The sequence below is a fragment of the Phaseolus vulgaris genome, chromosome 9 (assembly GCF_000499845.2).
Source record: "Phaseolus vulgaris cultivar G19833 chromosome 9, P. vulgaris v2.0, whole genome shotgun sequence".
NCBI classification, from domain to species: Eukaryota; Viridiplantae; Streptophyta; class Magnoliopsida; order Fabales; family Fabaceae; genus Phaseolus; species Phaseolus vulgaris.
In genome coordinates this window covers 15,244,431-15,265,396 of record NC_023751.2, presented here as the reverse complement: position 1 = coordinate 15,265,396, position 20,966 = coordinate 15,244,431, and the positions used below count along the sequence as shown (strand labels likewise).

The 20,966-nt window shown below is 33.5% G+C and overlaps 3 protein-coding genes across 6 annotated transcripts; 1 reads left to right on the top strand and 2 right to left on the bottom strand.

Moving 5' to 3' along the window:
- Window positions 1-263: 263 nt before the first annotated feature.
- Window positions 264-1,150, bottom strand: LOC137820665 (protein CHLOROPLAST VESICULATION). The gene is made up of 2 exons (XM_068624850.1): window positions 765-1,150; window positions 264-687 (listed from the first exon to the last, which is right to left on the bottom strand). The coding sequence occupies exons 1-2, from the start codon at window positions 842-844 to the stop codon at window positions 336-338; spliced, it is 432 nt and encodes a 143-aa protein (XP_068480951.1). The 5' UTR covers window positions 845-1,150; the 3' UTR covers window positions 264-335.
- Window positions 1,151-7,609: 6,459 nt separating this feature from the next.
- LOC137820664 (probable protein phosphatase 2C 22) lies at window positions 7,610-10,808 on the top strand. 2 transcript variants are annotated; one of them, XM_068624849.1, is made up of 4 exons: window positions 7,610-8,376; window positions 9,048-9,251; window positions 9,614-9,825; window positions 10,098-10,808. In XM_068624849.1, the coding sequence occupies exons 1-4, from the start codon at window positions 8,251-8,253 to the stop codon at window positions 10,660-10,662; spliced, it is 1,107 nt and encodes a 368-aa protein (XP_068480950.1). In that variant the 5' UTR covers window positions 7,610-8,250; the 3' UTR covers window positions 10,663-10,808. The 2 variants fall into 2 exon arrangements, with proteins under 2 accessions (XP_068480950.1, XP_068480949.1); XM_068624848.1 differs by having other exon boundaries at window positions 7,832-8,376; window positions 9,045-9,251.
- A 1,614-nt stretch (window positions 10,809-12,422) lies between these two features.
- On the bottom strand, window positions 12,423-20,063 carry LOC137821938 (pleiotropic drug resistance protein 1-like). Of its 3 annotated transcripts, none has more exons than XM_068626751.1 (25): window positions 19,913-20,063; window positions 19,345-19,756; window positions 19,133-19,253; window positions 18,923-19,011; window positions 18,736-18,820; window positions 18,475-18,634; window positions 18,286-18,362; window positions 18,124-18,177; window positions 17,938-18,028; window positions 17,533-17,834; window positions 17,164-17,445; window positions 16,747-17,063; window positions 16,504-16,664; window positions 16,112-16,215; window positions 15,845-16,001; window positions 15,662-15,769; window positions 15,415-15,578; window positions 14,885-15,217; window positions 14,337-14,627; window positions 14,165-14,248; window positions 13,944-14,077; window positions 13,605-13,832; window positions 13,335-13,506; window positions 12,939-13,193; window positions 12,423-12,822 (listed from the first exon to the last, which is right to left on the bottom strand). In XM_068626751.1, exons 2-25 carry the CDS (start codon window positions 19,665-19,667, stop codon window positions 12,565-12,567), a joined length of 4,350 nt encoding a protein of 1,449 aa, XP_068482852.1. In that variant the 5' UTR covers window positions 19,668-19,756; window positions 19,913-20,063; the 3' UTR covers window positions 12,423-12,564. The 3 variants fall into 3 exon arrangements, with proteins under 3 accessions (XP_068482852.1, XP_068482851.1, XP_068482850.1); XM_068626750.1 differs by having other exon boundaries at window positions 19,888-20,025; XM_068626749.1 differs by lacking the exon at window positions 19,913-20,063 and having other exon boundaries at window positions 19,345-19,861.
- Between the last annotated feature and the right edge of the window lie 903 nt (window positions 20,064-20,966).

Genomic DNA, 20,966 nt, shown 5'->3' with positions numbered 1-20,966 from the left:
CAATTAGGGCCGTAGGCCCAATATCTTAGTTAATGGGTTGTGAAATGACAAAAAAAAAAGGGAGAACGGTGTAGTACAACGTTTGTTCATGGTTTAAGAAGGGTAACGAACTGAAAGATTTGTACTACATGTACTACAATAACTAACACTGCATAAATCCAATGGAGTACTACCATTACTACACGCAATTATTCGTTAGATATTTTCGGAGTTTTTCAGAAATAAAATAAAAAAGGAGAATAAGAATATGATTAAGAAATTAATTTGTGTAGAAGGGGAATCAATTATTAATAACAATAATTATGTACAAGTAAGAGATGACTGGGAGTTGAATTTCACATGGAGAAGCAGCTGCCGTTGTAGCTTGGAATTTTGGTTGGGGCGGAGAGCGGCGGCGCAGTCTTGGAGGAGGAACGGACGGCCTCGTATCGGCGCCGTGCCGAGGGCCGTGGAAGATTCTCCGGCACGATGGTTTCGAGTGAATTGCCTTGCCAAGGAGGGCACGTTCTTTTCTGGCTCCATTTAGCACCGGCGTTAGAAGCATTTGATACTTGGTTAATGGGCAAGGTGGTGATTTGAATCATTTCATGAGCCAGTGTCATTGAATTGCACATTTCTATTCCAATCACGTACCATGCCACTCCCATCACAACGCCTTGCCTCTTCCAACACGCTTCGTTTTTCACCCTTTACAACGCAGGGTGGGAGTTAGTTGTGTTAAATTGTGTAACAAAAACAACACATGTATAAACATTAAAACTTACGACGAAAGATGAGGTGGTTTTGCCTTGGAAGGTTGGTTTGAAGTGAGAGGGGGAAGGCTTAGGAAGCAAGTAGTCCTCATGGTAATGAATTGTCTTTAAGGTTTTAGTTATTATAAAGTTTGAAGGAAAATATATTTATATATACATAGAAGGAGAGAGTTACATGTAAAAAGGTTGAAAAAGGTTGAAAACGGTGGTTGAGGTATTCCGAATGGAAAAGGTATCCTAATTTGGTTGGAATTGGTTGAGTTTAGCATTTTGTGGGTTGGTGATCGATGCTTCTTCCTATTGCGTGCCGTCTTTGCACCAATCTCGCCTTAGACAGTGAATGAAGAACAAGACACACTTGTCGCACTCTTCCAACCTTTCTCTTCTCCGTATATCTTGGATCAAACTCTTATTCCACTAGTTACATACTTCAACATTCAACTAATAATTAAAATTTTAAAAATAAAGTATATTAAATTACCTATAAATTTACTCATCAATACATTACTTACGGATTTGAGTGGATACCTACGGACTGAAGTGAGTGAATAATTACTATTTTCGTCCTATCAACACACTATCCGTAAATAAATTATCTATGCCTAGATTACATACGGATTTTTTTCTCATAAATAATTTGTAGATAATGCTGATTTATCTACGAATTTTGACTGTTACCTACAAAATTCTTCCGTAAATAAATTGAATTTTTTTGTAACGTACTATTTTTTTAATCTTATATCAAATACAAATAAAAAACTATTAATAATATATAAATGAAAATAAATCTCACTTTATATATATGTAAATATATATATATATGTAAATATATATATATATATATGTAAATATATATATATATGTATATATATATATATATGTAAATATATATATATATATGTAAATATATATATATATATATATATCCCGAAAGAAAAGTTTAGATCTTTTAGGAATTTTTTAGTCAAAATTATACCATATTAAAATAGAAATATTGACTCCATCAGGAAAATAGAATCACGGGTTCAATTTCGTTTTTTCTTTTTCCTCTTTTTCTAGTTCTTTCCTCGCTGTTTCAACTTCACCAAGTTCATAACCACGCCACTTTCTCCTTTTTTTTCATTTAAAGGTGTCTAGAAAATTCAAAGCTTTAATAAATTTAAAGTGTAGTACTTAAATTTATATTATTTTAAGTTTATTTTCTTAGACCCGGATTCATGCTCTTGGATTTTAAGTACAATTTTATTAATTATATTTGGACTGCATATGAATTTTCAATATTGTTTTAGATTTTGAAAATTTAAAATTAAAGTGAATCTTAGTCACTTGAAGTTATGTAAGTTGGGCTAGACAAAATTTGATCAGGCTGGTTTTAAGACAAATTGAGCCAAATCACATCCAAGTCCAGTTGGACAAGGTTAATTTCAAGTCAATCTGGGGGCAATTGCTTCCTGCACCCAATATTTTTTAACCTTCATCTAATTAGCTTTTGAAATTTAAAAAATTAGCCTTTATTTTAGAATTGAAATTTCAGAATTAAAAGTACATTCTGAACAAGAAAATTCAACATAGCTTTTTTTTTCTGGAAAAGATACCTGTAATCCATAAAAGTGTTCTCTAAATTCAATATAGCTTTTTTTTCTGGAAATAAAATTTTGGAAAACAAAATCTAGAAAAGATACCTGTAATCCATAAAATTGTTCTGTAAACCCAAATTTAGAAATGTATTATGGAATGTCAAATTTGGAATACATTTTGACCTTACCCCTCACTCCTATTTAAAAAAACTACATAGAACATTTTGGTCATTTCACGTCAATAATAGAGTGCAGGTTCAAATTTATTGGGTGTAAGAAGCAATTGTGTAAATTGGATATGTTGGATTAGGTAAAAGTCAAATTGAGATAGATCCAACTTAAGTCAAGCCAAATCTTTATCTTTATCCTACACACACAATCATTACAATTAAAAAATAAATAAAAATAACAAGAACTACACAAGTTGACCAAATATGGTAAGCCAATGTTTTAAAATTTAACTTGTATGCATATATTAAATCATATACTATAACTTTCATAATTTATATAAACCATTCAAATCTCATTCTTACATTATCAAGCATACACATTTCATAAATTTATTAAATATGTATCAAAACTCAGTTCATGACTCTTAGCCCAACTACCTTTCTCATGTCATACATCACAAACACATGACTTTATTTTCGGAAGATACATGCATTGAATTATAGTTAAAGATTTGCATCTGTCATACTACTTTCACTAAGTTATCACCACAATAAAGTTACGTAATAGAATGCAGTCGACTCATGATATGCTAAATCAATAAATCTACTATACAAGTATTTTTTTTTCACATTGCATATTACGCCATAAAAACCTCGTTCAACTCTCATCACCTAATATTTTATTTTATGTGAGTCCAATATCAGTAGAAGTAGAATCATGATATCTCATATAGAATCTCAAATTCAATACACAAATTAAACATCTCAACATAGTATTTTCTCTTTGAAACCATGTTTACAGTTCAGCATATGAAACTCATCACATTGATATAATAAAATCAATATTCAATTTTTATACGTATAAAGTAACATTCACATTCAAATCAACTAAAGCGAAAAACAAACAGACAAAAAAAAAAAATAGCTTGAGTGAAATTTTGTAACTTGAACATAAATGCTTCACTTGAACAAAAATATAGTCAATATTAAGGTTGAATTTATGCTCTATTTAAATTGAGCGAAAATAGGAATGAGATCAAGGATGATTTTCTAGTCCAGTTTTTCTTTAACAAAAAATGGGATCGAGAGAAAATGTTGATTTCATGTTATATTTTGCTTAGGTGAAAATACAAGAAAATAAATTTCATAAAAATAGAATTAACTTGTTTTCAAACCTTTACCCAAGACCGATATAACAATTTGTAACTTTTAGAGGTAACTTTTAGACGTTTCTAAAGGTTAGCATGACTTCATAAATTAACATACAAAGTATATTTTCAATCAATCTCGATATTTCAAAATGGTATTGAATCCAAAGAGCTCTAGAAAATCTCAATTAACCAAAAAATCAAATAACAGTATATTCCACTTCAAACATTTACATATTTTCAAACAAAAGTATAAATCCTACACAAAAATCAAAATAATTGTGGCTATGTCACCTCCACTTCCAAATCATCTACCCTAAGGTACTATCAAAATATAAATAGTTTTTGTTACCTCTTAAAGCTGATTTAGATCTAAGGTCAAGCTTTCAACTCCTCCTATCACACTGAAAGCTAAACAAGTACATAGAAGATTCTGATTAATTAACATTCTGTTATGATTTTAGATTAACAGATATACACATCTTTATCCTAAGAGAGCCATGCACATCTTAACATTCTCAATACAAAATTTTCCAAAATCAAATAATAAGGAGGAATTAACTTTAGAACAAATTCTGATGAGACATACATGGTTTGTTCTCCACCAATAGTCCTAAGATAGAGACTACTATACCAAAGAGTAAAATGATCTTTAATAAATCTAAAAAGAATGTAAAAAAGGTAAAGAAAAAATATTTTGAAAAAAGTTAGTAATTTTTTTTAAAACAAAATTTAAATATTATAACTTTTCTGGTTATAAGTTTTGTACTTCAATAATAAAATATGCATAATTTTTCTCATTTTTATTTATATAATATATATATATATATATCACTTTTATTATTAAAGAATTAATTAGTTCGTTACAGTTCTAAACTTGAACTTTTGTTATTATTATATACTTATTTTTATTTAAAAAATATATATTAAGAAATAATAGTCATATCCATTACCCTGATCTCAAAATATATATCTTAACACCAAATCTATCATTCGTACATGTTATTAAACTTATATTAATGTATATTTAGTATTCAACAAAAACATTTTTTTATGATGAACACTTTAATGTTTGGTAAATAACCTATTTTTTAAACGTAAAAGAATCTAAACGTGGATAGCGAGACAAAAAAACTAACCAAACATCAAATACAAATACTTTTCAAAAGTAATCCATTCATGAAAGTATGGGTAATTGCTTACAAAACAAGTCAAAGTTTTAGGTTAACATGAACAAGGTGATCTACTTTTATAAGCAACCTAACAAATTCGAAGAAAAAAAATTGAATAAACAACTTAAATTTCCACAACTTCGTCGTCAATAAGAATGCTTCAATCGCACTTCCTATCCAATAACAGAGCCAATAGTTTTGTCGGCATAAAGAAGACGAATCTTTCACTGATTTATCCTTCATAATTACCTATTCATGTATGAATTAACTATTATAACGTACGGTTTTATTAAGGTTGTTCTGAAAATAATCATTAGAGACTAAAAAATAGTAAAAAAAAACGTAACATTTAATATGATATCTCTACCATACTTTCTAAAAAAGTACTCAACCTCGTTAGAATTTAGAATACCATTCGAAGAAGAAACCACAGTGACTGCTTTTTAAGAATTGAATGAGTGTATCTGAAGCAAAGCCCAAAAAAGAGATGCCAAATTGGAGTTTCAGTGTGAATTGGGGCACTGTCCATTTTTATTAACGTTCCCTCTCAAAACAATATTCCATGAAAAAACTCACCATTGCATGTCATAATTTTCTCAAGTAATTTAAAATACTTACAAAATTTTAAGGGAGATATCGCAACTATTACATAATTTTAATCACTTCACACAATAGCAGATAACAAAAGCACTTTTAATATGCTATTTAAGCACTTTTGTTTCTCAATTTTAAACAAAAACTAATTTATATACTATGTAGCACCAACACCGAGACAGACACTGATATGACATGAACACGGACACGGAAATACGTATAATTTCTAAGATGTAAGACACGGGGATACGGATCTATATATTATATAATTATGAATTATATAAATTGACAATAAAGATTTATGTGCACAAATATGTTTCAGATTATTTTTTTTGGAGCAAAAAGATGTTTTTTATAACTGGTTCAAAATAATTTGTTTCTTATTTTTATAATCATAATAAAAAATTATACAATACATTTAAGTTTTTAAAAAATTAATGTATTTTTTATTTTAAAATTGTGTTAAAATTGTACTATGTTAAAAATTCAATAAATACTTTTTAAATTGGACACTTCACGGATACATATCCTACCAGCGTCCTACGAATGTCCATATCCGATACAAGTATTCGACATCAACACGCCATTTAAAGGAGTGTACGAGTTTTATAATTTATATATAATATACCAAAACTTCTAACCTTCACTCGATTAAGAGAAAATATATTTATACGATTTAGAGAAACCAAACCTATATACAAGCTAGTATAACTTTTCTGCCGTTCACTGATTTAATTTGTTTAATTAAAAAGAAAAAGTGTATAATAAAAGTAATTGATGAGATGGAAAAGATATTATTATAAAAATAATACATCTTTGGATTAAATATTGTTGAATTTGAAATGTAACTAGACATGTTTCTCTCTGTTTTAAAATGCGGTATCTTTCAATACGGTCAGAACACCCATTGAATATTTATTTTTTTATCGATTTATTTGTCTCATCAATAAAAATTGATATCTAAATATTTTTTTTATCTCTTTAATAATATGTAACCGACACAACAAGAACGTGAAAATAATATAATTTTTTTTTAATACGTGTTAATTTCTTTTATTGAAATAAGACGTAATATGGGACATGTGGTATGTGTTGATTGTCCTCTCAACTGGTTTTGCATTTCCGTCAGCACTATACACCCACTTCTTATTAATTTTTATATTTTGTTCAATTTTAGATATAGATTTATACTTGTAGTTAATGTGAAAGTAATTTTTATATTTAGTTTAAACTTTAAATTTATATATGTAATAAGAAAACTATGGTGTTTTAATATAACAAATTAATTTTTAATATATATTATAATATTTATGTACGATATATTAATATAAATATTTTAATATCATTTTTATAGTAAAAATTTATTTGTCATGTAAAAAAAATTAACAAAACTATTAATTTTTTTTATTATAAATATAAATACATATATAAAGTTTAAAGTTTAAAATAGAATCAACATTAATTTTACTTAAATAGAGACAATTTTATATAATATTAATATGACAATTCTCCATTTTAGAGTTGGAGTGGGAGAGAATGATTTAATACACGTTTAGTTGTTATAAGTACTCAGATGAGAAAAAATGGCAAAATTAGTGGTATTATGGTGGCATATTATGTATAATTAATCTATGATCAACAAACATAAAGTGGAGAATAGGCAATTAACAAATAGGAAAATGATGGGTGACAAGAAAAATTGAACCAAGTTATTATTATCATGGAGACTTGCATAAAAAATTGAAATATGATTTGATTTGACTTAGTCCAAAGGGTAAGAATTTTATTTTTGTTGTTGCGAAAATAGATCTTAACATCATGCATATTTTAAGAGTGGCTTTGGAGTTTATATTGTTCATTTGTCCATGTCATTGTTGTTTGTTTTAAAAATCAAATATAATTAAAACGACATTAGCTTATTATATACAACAATTCGTAATTAGATAATAATTAGAGTATTTTTCAGTTTTTTTTCAAATAAAAAGATAATTTTCTGTATCAGTATTTGATCTTAAATTATATGATACAGTAATTATCTTTAAGAAAATTGATGGCATAAGTTTTTTTACAAATACTAAAAAAATGGGTTGCTTATAGTCTAGAGCATTATTTGGAATTGATGGAAGTGAAGTAATAATGGTAAATTAAAAAGAATCTACAGCTGTTTATAGCTGCCACTTCAGAAATTGTGTTTGTAAGTTGGATGCCCATATGATGTTGACTGAAGAAGGGTGTGATGATTGGAGAAACAAATCTAATCTTCATTTAGTTCATACTGCTATATTAATGTTAATGTTAAAATAATATTATTGAAGCTTCAAAATGCAAATCATGGTGAATCACTGCATTCAGATCCCTGAATTACATAAACATTGGGAAAACAAATATATTTATTAATATTACTATTTATTTTCTATTAATATGTTATCAAAGAGAAGCGCCCCCCTCTCAAAATAAAAAAAAACAAATCCCTTGCCGTTAACAAAGCTCAAAACTTTACATAGCGATTCGACGTCGTTTCGAACCTGCCACCGCATTTTGAAAGTTAAAACCCCACCAACGACCGTCCACCGCCTTCAGATACGACGGTGAATCTCTCTCTCCCTCTCTCTCTCTCTCCCTCTATGTTCACACCACTTGTGTCATATACGCAAATCCCTTCTCAAAATTCCTGCATTTGCGACACCATGTTCCCTTTGAATCGCAGAGACCTACCCGCCAAACCTAACTCCAAAAAAACCTAATTTTTGCACTCGTTATAGCTACCTAATTGATTTTTGCAATCTGGGTCGAACCCGTTTCGATTTGTGGTTACTTGGATCTTATGGTGGAGAAGCATGGAAGAAATTGAAGGGGTTGATTGTTGCAGTAAAGATGAAAGCAAGAGCTCCGGTGGGACTCGACCTCCCAATCCCAACCCATCTTCACATCGCCAATGCAAACTTGTTCGTCACGCTTCTCTCGTGAGTTACAAAATTGATCTTTTCTTTAAATGTGTATTGTGCTAGTATGTTAGTGTGTCTGCTTTCTTTTAGACAGGAAAAAAATGATTTGTGATTTTGTTGTTTGAACAGTTATGGGATTACCGAGTTCCTTAAAATGTTTGTGATATCTATATTTGACAATTTTGACCACCGTTTCTTTTCCTTTCCGTTGCCATTTTGATGCAGTGGGAGATTTTGGAAAGTTGTTGCAAAGGAAAGTGGTTGAGTCATATGTGCAAGTTGTTTTAGCTTATATGGGTTATTTCTTTTCATTCTTTATAGATGAAACCTAGAGTTGGGATTTAGGGTAAAAGTAATGCTTGGTTGGTAGAAGTAATGTAAAACACTGATGGTGAGTCGGTGTGGTAAAAAATGTCAGATCGTGGAGGTATTGAATTAAATGAAACCGTGTAAATAATAGCATTGAACTTTGTTCCTTGTCATTTTTATGGTTACCTCTAGTGTGCTAACGTTCTGGGTCTCTTCTGGATTTGTCGATTTAGTTTTCTTGTTGGTATAATTTACAGCCATTTAAGTATCAGGACTGCTATTGATATGTTATTTCTGGAGTTCCAAGTTCCTTTCTGCTCTGAAAAAATTATTTTCTATGATTTATGTTCTTTTTCTAACTTTTATGGCAAATTCAGCAGATGAAAACAAAGTTGTCTGATGTAACTGAGCCAGGGAATGTTACTGAAGATTGTCAGTCTGATTTCTTTCCAACGCTTCGTTCTGGAGCTTGCGCTGATATTGGATTTCGGTCAAGTATGGAAGATGTATATGTTTGTGCTGACAATTATATGCACGATTATGGACTCAAGAATTGTATAGATGGACCCAGTGCTTTCTATGGGGTATTTATCTATTTTGGTGCTTAACTTGATTAACAGTGATTACTGTGTTAATGAATTTTAGTTTTTCTGTGACGCTTTTTATTATCGTCATTTTCATGTACTGCTAAGTTCTCTTCTTTGTCTTACGTTCCCAAACATCTGACGACATTTGTTTGGAATTTCTTTGCAAATCATAGTCCTCATGCTAATATTCTCTGGGGAAAATGCATTGTTTTACCTATGGTATGGACTATTGACAAATGCATATAAACACGTCTTAGACACAACATTGCTGATCCCGTAGAATATTTTGTTTGTTTCTTGCATTTGTTTGAAAACTGTTGTGAAAGTCAGGTAATGATTATGGTCGATGGCTTGGTCAGGTGTTTGATGGACATGGTGGAAAGCATGCTGCTGACTTTGCTTGCCAGCATCTGCCAAAGTTTATTCTCGATGATGAAGATTTCCCTGGAGATATTGAAAGGATAGTTGCTTCGGCATTTTTGCAAACAGACAACGCCTTTGCAGAAGCTTGCTCTCTGGATGCTGCACTTGCATCTGGCACCACTGCATTAGCTACTCTTGTTATAGGAAGGTTAGGATTTTGATAATCTGGGTGTACACATTTTTTCCCAAATAGCCAAAATTGTGTTATTGATTTTTCTTTGGGTAAGTTTCCACTGTTTTAAACAAGTACAAAAGCCGTAAATAATTGGAATGATGATCAGGAACCTTTTGTCCTGCCACAACAGTTGGCGTAGGCCCAAAATTATATTTTTATGTTCCACCTTTTCCAAGATGAAACTGACACGACATAAACTGCATACCTTTGATGAGTCGTGTGATGATCATAGTTTCCGATTGCAGGTTGCTGGTGGTGGCAAATGCTGGAGATTGTCGAGCTGTGCTGTGCCGTCGAGGAAAAGCACTTGAAATGTCAAGAGATCATAAACCGAGTTGCAACAAAGAAAGGAAGCGAATCGAGGCTTCTGGGGGGTATGTCTACGATGGATATCTTAACGGGCAACTGAATGTTGCTCGCGCACTTGGTGACTGGCACATGGAAGGAATGAAGAGCAAAGATGGTGGACCACTGACTTCAGAACCCGAACTTATGACTACAAAACTGACGAGCGAGGACGAATTTCTGATCATAGGTTGTGATGGGATTTGGGATGTATTCAGGAGCCAAAATGCAGTGGATTTTGCTCGGCGGAGGCTCCAGGAGCATAATGACCCAAGCATGTGCAGTAAGGATCTGGTTGATGAGGCTTTAAAGAGAAAGAGTGGAGACAATTTGTCTGCAGTTGTGATTTGCTTCCAGCAGCAACCTCCTCCCAACTTGGTGGCGCCTCGCTCTAGAGTGCACCGGAGCTTCTCTGCAGAAGGTTTGAAGGAGTTGCAAAGTTTCCTTGACAGCTTGGGTAATTGAGTTGGTTCAGCTCCTTCTGCTTCAATTTTCTTTTTTGAGGATTAAGATTCATTTGTAATTGTAGGTGTAGGCTGAGAGAAAACTTTGACTGTAACATATGCGGCATCTAGTCGACATTTAATTTAGTCATTGGACATTTAGAATCACTGCCACTTCCTCCTTCTTATTTCATTTCTGCATAAACTAAACCAATCAATACATGCCTTCTGTGCTTCTCACTTCTCACCATCACCATCACCATTGCTCTTTTCTTTCCTTGGTTAATTCAGGATTTTATCACATGGCTGTGTAATGCATTTTAACAATTTAGTTTTTTTTTAACTGGGCTATTATATGATTCAGATGAACTTTTATGTAAAAAGAAGAAGAATGTTACTTTGACTTTAAATTGAAAGCCAAATGTGATTTAACCAATGCAATTATCAATTTAAGTTATTTCTTTTTCCAGTTGTGATCTGTGCAGATTGTCAATATATTAGCACTCATGGATAAAAAATCAACTTTTTTGTGGATTAAGGGCTTTTTTTGTGGATTAAGGGCAGCACCCATAAAAAACATCAACTTTTTTTGTGGATTAAGGGGAGGATCCTAGTCGTTTTGCTCACATCTTGACCCGTGATCTTGTACATAATTTCCAGTGTGTTTAGGTGTGAATGAAATATGAGATGTTTTTATTATTATTAAAAATCACTGTTATTAACCAGAACAATCAAACAACCCTAAGGTGTATTCACATTTAAACTTTAATTAGGTTAAGGATTGAAAGACAGTTTATTTTTTATTTGCTTAATAGTAAGATGCTTTAAAATAAATTAAGAGTATGCTCTTATCTTTAACTATCAGATAAAGTCACTTTTAAAACTTCTTTTAGTTAAAGAGAATGTGAGGAATACAATGTTTTGTTTTTGTTAAAGTGAAGCATATTTCTTGCTAAAACGCCCAGGTTCCCTAATGCTTGTGGGACTGTGATTTGTGTGTGTTGTCTTTTTGAATAATTGTTTTTATATTTTTTGAAGCATTGATATAACTTTTTATGTCAAGTGAAAACAAGACTAAGAGTTTTCATTATATAACTTTTTATACAAATAATTTATTTATTTTCACTCTTTACTTTACTCATTTAAAACAACCGAAGATAAACTTCTGTACTTTCTTTCTTACATTCATTCTAATAATTGATGTTTTGTTTCTATTTTTATCTTTCTCTTTTTTTCTTTTCTTTTCTTATTTAATATTTTCCAAATAAGTTTTTCACAAGTATTGACCATATTAATATAGAGTCAATTAACAAATGACGTCATTCTTTTAGTCATAATAAACGGTAGTGTGACGTAACATCGTTAATTTATTTATGACTCTAATAAATTGCACGTTGCTTTTTATTGACCGTTAAAATGGAATCAGTTTGATGAAGATGGACAGATAGATACATAAATTATTGATCCACATGTTCTACACATAAAATAATTCGAATACCATACAATATTATCTTTTCTATTTCTTTTCCATTATTTTTATTATATGTTAAATCTCTCTCTCTCTCTTTCTCTTGTTATAAAATCATTTTCACTGCTATGCATGTCTCGTTGACTCAGTTTTCTTGGACTATTCAAGAACAACAAGCACATAAACATAGGCAATGGAGTGACAACCATCATACAGAAGTAGAATGTAGCCGTATTGGAGAACAAGGAACATGGATTGTAACATGAAGACAAAAAGTGAAAAAGGGTTCTCTCTATCCATGAGTTGTACCATGGTGATGGCAAGAACCAATAATTAAAATTAAATAGAAAGATGCTGTATAAATTTCAAAGGAGAAGTGATCTATGTTTCTATATATTTCTTTCTTTGTTGGATGAAATGTGATCCTTCATTTACAAGTTGTGTAAAGTAAAGTGGTCATCTCTTTTGGAAATTGAATGCCTTAATTGAGAAGGCAAAGGTAAATCCAAAAAGTAGTGTAAACCCAACAAGCACAGCAGCAGCTACACCTACAAAGTCATCTCTATACCCAAAATAACTTCTAACAAACTCTTCCACAGTCTCTCCACTCTCTATACGGTCTTTTATATCACCAAATTGTGAAGTAACCAATCCATACAAGGTCCAAGACACAGGACAGATCCAAAAGTACCATCTCCACCACACTGGCATCCTCTGTCACATACAAGGATCATAATATCATTTCTCAGTTAATGACTTATCATATGCATAAATCTATGTATGTATGTAGTCTAGTGTTAAAATAAAGTTAAAGGGACAGATGAACTTACTGTTCTTGGAATCACAAATCCTGAGAAGAGGTTCCATATCATGTAGAACCCAAAGGAAACTATTGCAGCAATGTTGTGATCCGGGGTAAGACCCACAGCCATCATGCCATAGAAGGTGAAGTATAAAAAGGTAAAGAACATGAAGAAGAGATACCAAAAGAACTTGCTGAGCGTCCAATCAAACCCAATCATAGCATACACAATGACCCCGTATACCAGGGTCTGTATGAGTATGTATGGGATCTCAATGGCAACCTGAATATATTTCAATTGTGGGGTGAGTTAGCTAAAATTTTACTTCCATAACTTCAAAATTAGTGTTCTATAACTAAGAGAATTCTTTGTCAATTAATTGTTATTGTTCTTTAGTCATTAGACGAACAATTTCACGTATACCTGTCCAAATGCGTATGGTAAAGCTGAGTACATTCCAGCAGCTCTTTCTCTATAGAAGACTGTTCTCTCAATGGCTACAACAGGTTGCACAGATGTAGCGTTGTGTATCCCGATAAATAGGACTGCAGCATACATAGACCCCATTGCATTAAATAGATCTTGTCTTCTTTGTCTGCATCAGAAGAATAAATTAAGGTTATAAAATAAAAAATTAAAAGGGACTTAGAAACTATTCAGAGAAATTATGGCAAGTGGTTGCATGTTGGGTACCTTTTAGAGCCGATATCCCAAAATATTGTCCCAAACAGTAAGGCTATGATTGTTGTGAATAAAAGTCTCACCGCACTGTATGGGGGATTTCTCCAGTATGATAGGTGTTGTTTCCAGAGGCAAGCCATGCATTGAGTGAAGAAAGTCTGAGAGTACTTTGTGGGGTAGTACAAGTCTTTGGAACCTGCTGGAGGTGTGCTAAGTTCCCTTATCAAGGCCTTGTTTCTCCTGAATGTATGTGTAATGTTGGTTAACCATAGAAAAACATATAAACAGTAACTAATGCTCAAAGGGCAATCTTTCATATGGATTTTGGTTTGAATTTGTAATTGTTCCTACCCATATAGGTCAGAATTCTTGTAAATTTCAGTGAAGTTAACTTCAAGAACCGCTTCTTGTGCTTCTGAAGTAACCTCCAACATCCAAGTGGCAGGATTATAACCATTCTTAATTTTTGGCACCCCATTAATTCCCTACACCAAGCACAAGTTACTTATTGAACAAACTGGTTGAAAATAGTATTTAGCACTAATTAATTACTAGTTAGAGATGGTGTAGACCTCAAAGTAACTGATCAGTTCAGAACAATGCTGGCCTAAAGGCCCCACATATATTTCCTCACCCCCACGCTTCAACAGAAGTAGCTGTCAATATAACAACATGTATGTTCAGCCTTAAAATGAAACGCTGAATTTTTCGAAGCTAGTTAGGAGAAGGAAAAGTGTCACTGACCTCATCAAAAGCATCAAATATATCAATGCTTGGCTGGTGGATTGTGCAGACCACTGTTCGCCCGGTATCCACTGTATTCCTCACTGTTCTCATAACTATAGCAGCAGCTCTGGCATCAAGGCCAGAGGTAGGTTCATCCATGAATATAATAGATGGATTGGCAACAAGTTCAACTGCTATTGTTAACCTCTTGCGCTGCTCCGTGGACAGGCCATTCACTCCTGGCAATCCCACCAAGGCTTCTCTTAATGAAGTCAGCTCTACCAGCTCCATAACTTCCTCAATGAACATCTGCTATTAATCAATAGGATCTGTAAGCAACTGGAATGGCTTCATTCGACACTTGGAAGAAGGACAGCACTACAATGTTACAATGTCATTTGTTGTGTGTGCACTAAGAAGTTGTAACATGAGCATGAACACAGATCTTATTAGGCACAACACAACCAATCAAACACTCAAGATTTCCTCTTTCCATTAAGTAATAGGTTGATCTAAATTCTCTTGATGTTAATATACCATGTATGGTCTAATTTACAAAAGTTTACCTGTTTAGTTGCAGAATCAACCTCAGGTGGTAACCGAAGCCATGCAGAATAAACCAAAGACTCATAGACTGTAACATGGGGAGAGTGTATATCGGTCTGCTCACAGTATCCTGCTATGCGGGCAAACGTTTCTTGCTTTTTAGGGTAACCTGATATAGTGATTTGCCCTTGAATATAACCTGCTGATTTCCTTCCAGATAACACGTCCATTAAAGTTGTTTTACCAGCCCCACTTACACCCATTAGAGCTGTCAGAACTCCTGGTCTAAAAGCTCCATTAACACCCTTCAACAGTTCAAGTCGATCTTCAAGAATGCCTTGGTTCTTCATTTCCTGCAAACATAGATAGAAATCAGAATCTATTTCCAGAAAACTATTGGAAAATATGCGAACGGACACCATACATGGCTCTCACTTTTTTATGCTTCGTTTTATAACCTTCATACGCCATTATCTTAACTGTGCATGTCTGATTTATTCTAATGGTCTATTACAGAAAATGATACTCTGTTTGAAGTCAATTTTTGTACCTGTGGCATCTCCACCGCATATCTGATGTCATCAAAAGTAATAGAAAAGGGTGTGAAAGGAAGAACCATCCCTCGCTTCGTGTTGTGCTCGCTTGCACCAATGCTTCCCACTCTTGCTGACAGTGTTCTTGAGCACACACTTCTACGATCTTCATTCCCTTTATCTGTACTCAAATTATACACTTTGTGAACATGTGAAATCAAAACAGGAACAAAATGTGACCGCGTGAGTGAACATGCAACCCACCAGAAGAGCCATTGTGTCTAGACGATAATTCAACGATGTGTTCGTTTCTGCCTGCATTTCTCTCAGCTAAGGCTTCTTCAGATATTAAAGCTTGTGGTTTACCAAATGCTGCAGCAAAATGATTCCGTTGTTAGAGTACAATGTCAGTTCAAAATTGAAAGGTACGTGTGTAAAGATACTTACGGTCAAGATAATGTAAGGCCAAGGGGAAAAGGAAGTTGAACAGTGCCATGTATCCAATGGAAGCTCCAACACCAATCCAATACCAGTATGCTTCAGGGAAAATCCCACGTGACTTCAACACCTTTACTCCTAATGGTTCTGTTGAATTAGGTGGAACCTTCAATGCAAAATACTCACATATTGTCATCAAAATCTGATTGACACTTTTTTACCAGTTACATATTTGTATTCTCGTACATGTATAGAGAATATGATTTTATTGCTTACATGTAACCAACTCTTCCCGAGAAATTCATTCACAGCTAGAGCATTCTGTGCATACATCATGGGTGAGAACCAGTAACCCCACAGCCACCACTTCTTCACATCAACTGCTTCAAAAAGAAGGTAGCGCTGTTAGATTTTGACATCAAAATACCTGGGAACATGCAACTTACATAGAAAGAGTCCAACTCTCATGCATTATGATTTTCAATATATTTCAACTATATCAATAGCAGAAAGTGTTGTCAAAAGAATTGTTAGAGAATCTATTGCTAATGAAGTATTCCCATTTGGACCAATTAAAAATGAAGTTATTGCTTTTAAAGTAAATGTTACAGAGGTCAACCATATTATTTATTACAAAGTAAACTGAAATGCTTTTATTAACACTTCACCTCTAGATAGGATAAATCCACCCATGACCATAACTGCAAGTAGAGCAAATGATCCAACTGTGTTTGCAACAATGATGTTCCTCCCAACTGCCCCCATAAATCGAAAAAGTCCTGATGCCATTTGATTGATACAAACAAGCAAAAAGTACTGCTTGATGAACCTGGCATGAGGAACTACTAGTAAGCACATCACAAAGCAAACTCTAAGATCTATCCATTAAAAAATTAATAGAAGATTCTCACCTTTCAATACTAGGATCAAATCCTATAACATAGTAAGTCATCACAACCCAAATACCAACTTCCACTAAGGTTATAGGAATCTTAAGGATCCATGTAGGCAGAGAATATGCCCAAGAAGGAAAAAAGAGAAGGTCTCTTTGCTTATAGAAAACGGGGAGTTTCATGATGGACATGGATAGCTCGGAGAATCCATTGAACATAATCACAATTAGTACGAAGAACAATGCACCCATAAAGATACCACCATCAGTTTCTGTATCCCGGTGCATCTCAGTTCTCAGGAACAATGTCATTGTTATGAACCCCGTTAAAATCAACTGAAAATGAAAGAACCAAACTTGAATTAATCTACATGAACTAGTCGGTGTAGTTGATTAACAAAGGAAAACAAAATATTGAAGCTAGAGCAGTGCTTACTTGCCACATCTTGAAAATATAGACAAACGAATTCCTTTTCATAAGTAAGAATTCTCTGGACACGCAAGCTTTCAAGAGCTCCTTCTTGCTAACTCCGTACTTGTTCTTTGTTAACACAGCAGGGTGACCTTTTGACATGTCAAATGGGGTGGCAAGTTCATCACCAAGTTTTCGTCCAATGTGAAATGACTGAAATGCCTCAGCAAACTCTCTAACAGTGATGAAGATGTATGGCTCATCTTTATTTGCCCAATATTGTTCTTGGTCTTTTCTTGATGTTACCTGTCATACATATAAGCATGAAGAACTGAGTGGTGTTTCTTTTAAAGATGAAAAGAGGAAAACAAGTATACGGAAGCTTAGAGTTACTTCTTGTAAAAAATCTGCTACTCCTTTCCTCTCTGGACATTTGAACCCCATGTATTCAAAGAACTCAAGCACATTTTCCCTTGGACCCTGATACACAATTTGCCCATCTGAGAGGAGAATAATATCATCAAACAACTCGTAAGTTTCTGGTGCTGGCTGGAGAAGAGAGATCACAGCTGTTCCATTCAGAATGTGGATAGATTGTCTAAGAGAATTAACCATTTGGAATGTGGTAGAACTGTCTAAACCAGTTGAAATTTCATCCATGAAAAGTGCTCTTGTCGGTCCAACTAGCATCTCACCTATAATTCATAGACACAAATAATATGGACTTTGTAATTGGTAGTCACATATAAGTCCCACAAAATATTTCACATTAAACAGAAAACAAGATTTTTTGTTTACCAGTTGTGACTCTCTTCTTCTGTCCGCCAGAAATACCCCGAATCATGTCATCCCCAACCATGGTATCCGCACAAACTTCTAGTCCCAAAATCTGCCAAATGTTAGAAACAGGAACAACTAAGTTTCTTCCTTCTGTTTTCTTTAAAATTAAAATCATCTTACAATTTGCTGAATTTAATGTCATGCCTTCATTATATAATCTGTAACCACATTGGTTTCTTGGCCTTCTAGTGCTGCTGCCTGTAAATTTAGAACTTTTGGATTAGCCACGTACATTTCTAACATTCATTGTGGACTTAAGAAACTGCGAGAGGGTTAGATTGACATTTAATTTTGATCTCGTGTCACCTTCATATAAATATCAAGATCAGGATCTGGCTTAATGTTTTCAGCCTTCTCTCTTCTTGACAGTTCTGCCAGCATCTCTGCATGTTACGCAAGTCGGAAACAGTTCAATAGAAGTTAAGTGAGATAATCCTTCAAAGTCCACTAGACCTGACATCAAGGATGACTGTTGTTTTCAAAGGGCTTACTGACCATAACGGGTTCCAATCCCTTGACACCTTGCTGAAAAGGCCAATGTTTCTCTCACTGTCATTTCTCCTATGTGTAGATCACTTTGACTTATGTAAGCTGATGTTCTCTGAGGCACAAATTCTTCCATCCCACGACCATTATACGAAACTCGCCCCGAAAACTGCAATTCATCAGCAATAAAGTAGAACGAATCATAAACCTTAATGATTCTTATTCATCTGAGCAGTTACTGAAACAAAAGTAAAACTCACACGTACTTACTTTTAAATCTTTCCCAAGTCTTCCAGCCAAAGCCAACAATAACGTGGTCTTTCCAGAGCTTGGAGGGCCTAAAAGAAGTGTCATTCTGCATAAGCCAAAACGAAATTATGTTAAGAAAAAATAGTTCAGTTCAGTTCCTCAACAATCCTACATACCATTTCCACAAAGGTCAACTCCACCCTCTTACCTTCTAGGCTTGATGATTCCACTGACACCATCAAGAACTGTGAATGGCTTCTTTCGACTGGGAATAAGGTGGAGAGAACTGAGGAACCCCTTCAGAAAGAAAGAGAAAATGCACACACACACACACACAAGCATTTGAACTTGTCAGTGTTCTCTGCTTCGGAAACAACTCTCGTGACAGCATACAAATCTATTTACCATTTACAATTACCTCCAACAAATTAATGCAGAAGTTAAAGATTGTGGGTAGTGCTCTGCTTCCCACATGAGCTTCTGCCTCAACGTTCAAGTGCTCAAAACGGACTTCAATAGTGGGAATTTCAAGTCCAACGCTGCACTTTCAAAACTCATAGTAAATTTTCCATACCTTTAAGAGATCAAAACTAAAACACACACAGACACACACATATGTTAGTAGCTTACCGATCAATGCGGTCTCTTAACTTGAACAAGAACTTCTCATTATCTTGTTCCGCAATCTTGACGAGCCTCTCCACCAAGTTCTTCCTCTGAAGTGGACAAAGTTTGTTTATATCAATCTCTGTAGGAGGCTGGCCTTCAGCCTCGGTGAGAATGCCCCGAGTCATGCGTAGATACGTGGGGAGTTTCTCAATAGCAGCCCACTTAAGCTCTTCCTCATCATCATCTCTTCTTGAAGACCCTGAAAACACATCAACACCACTGCTTCTCCACACGCTGGAGCTCCCTATGCGTGCACTTGCCGCTCTCAGCTCATCACTTTCCATCTTTCAATTTATGCAATGAAGCTAATTCTGATATGGACAGTTTATGATGAACTTGTCATGTGCAACGCAAAAAATTGACTCTCCTGTTCCTGGTTTAAGAACGAATCACAGAAATGGAAATGTGTTCATCATATTATGTGTGAGTAAATAGTTTCTTCTCTTGCTGTTGTGGCAACAAACAGAAGAGGATGAATGGAAGCTTAGGAATGTAGGCACCTACTTATATAATGGTCGGAAGAACTCACTGTTAATCCTACATGCAATCTTCTGCGTTGGCTCAATAATGGTGCATTTCTTAATCAAAGGACAGGTCCTCAGAATCACACCCATTTCAAACCTCTCACGTTAGTGATTAATGTGCTATGACACCAGAAAGATATCAAGATTAAATTAATCAGTCTTATATAAATAATCACGTCTTCATTGTACCTTTTTTTCTTATCACATAATGCGAACTCCAACATCTTCCTATTTTTTACAATATCGTACTTCCGTTTGTTCGTTTAAGGTTGTTTTATAAAAATCAAGAAATATAATAAATTTTATTTCCATCAAATAATTATGAGATTTTCTATTTTTTCATTTTTTAGTTTACGTTACAATAAATATATATGTCTAACATATTTATATAAGATTTGTATTGGGTCGGCATATTACAATTTATAAGGTTAATTTAAGATTAATGTTATTGTTAATTATGTTTTTCATCGATTTTTAGAGGTGTCTTCTCGTAATTATTTTAATTAATTTCATTGACATTGACTAAATATATCAAAGTGATCTGTTGTATTAAATTTTGAAAATAACAATTAAATAAAAATAGGGAGACTAATATACATTATCAACCACAAACTTTTTGAAAGAAAAAAAACTACTCAAACCTAATGAGCATCTTCACTAGAAACCAACTCATTTTTGTGTTTTCGATGCACTTTTGTGGGTCCCTAAAGTCATATAAAATTTAGGAATTTATCTAATTTTGTTTCAATAAAATAATCTAACTTGAGTTCTTCTTATTTTATTTTTATCAGCAACTTTTCTTATAAGTTGGTCCTCTCCACTTTGAAGAACTTATTCTTATGATTTCGAGTAGAAGAACCAGTTCTACACTCGATCAAGATATTGATCTTACTCTTCTTTAATGGAAGAAAAAACAATTCCTAGATTAACACATTTAAGAACTACCATGAAAGACGACTTAAGATTTTAGAATGAGTTCAGTGTAAAATTCATTTATGTGGTCGTATTGTTGCAAAGTATATTGAGATTCTAACCACTGAAAGTTAAAACAACAAAATA

Excerpts from the sequence above, each read along its gene's own strand:
- LOC137820665 (XM_068624850.1), bottom strand. The coding sequence starts at position 844 with ATGAGGACTACTTGCTTCCTAAGCCTTCCCCCTCTCACTTCAAACCAA. Across the intron at positions 688-764 it reads AAACCACCTCATCTTTCGTC|GGTGAAAAACGAAGCGTGTT; the intron begins GTAAGTTTTAAT and ends TGCGTTGTAAAG.
- LOC137820664 (XM_068624848.1), top strand. The coding sequence starts at position 8,251 with ATGGAAGAAATTGAAGGGGTTGATTGTTGCAGTAAAGATGAAAGCAAG. Across the intron at positions 8,377-9,044 it reads TTGTTCGTCACGCTTCTCTC|CAGATGAAAACAAAGTTGTC; the intron begins GTGAGTTACAAA and ends TGGCAAATTCAG. Across the intron at positions 9,826-10,097 it reads GCTACTCTTGTTATAGGAAG|GTTGCTGGTGGTGGCAAATG; the intron begins GTTAGGATTTTG and ends TTCCGATTGCAG.
- LOC137821938 (XM_068626751.1), bottom strand. The coding sequence starts at position 19,667 with ATGGAAAGTGATGAGCTGAGAGCGGCAAGTGCACGCATAGGGAGCTCC. Across the intron at positions 18,178-18,285 it reads ATCTTGATATTTATATGAAG|GCAGCAGCACTAGAAGGCCA; the intron begins GTGACACGAGAT and ends CTAAATTTACAG. Across the intron at positions 13,507-13,604 it reads TGGGATATCGGCTCTAAAAG|ACAAAGAAGACAAGATCTAT; the intron begins GTACCCAACATG and ends CTTCTGATGCAG.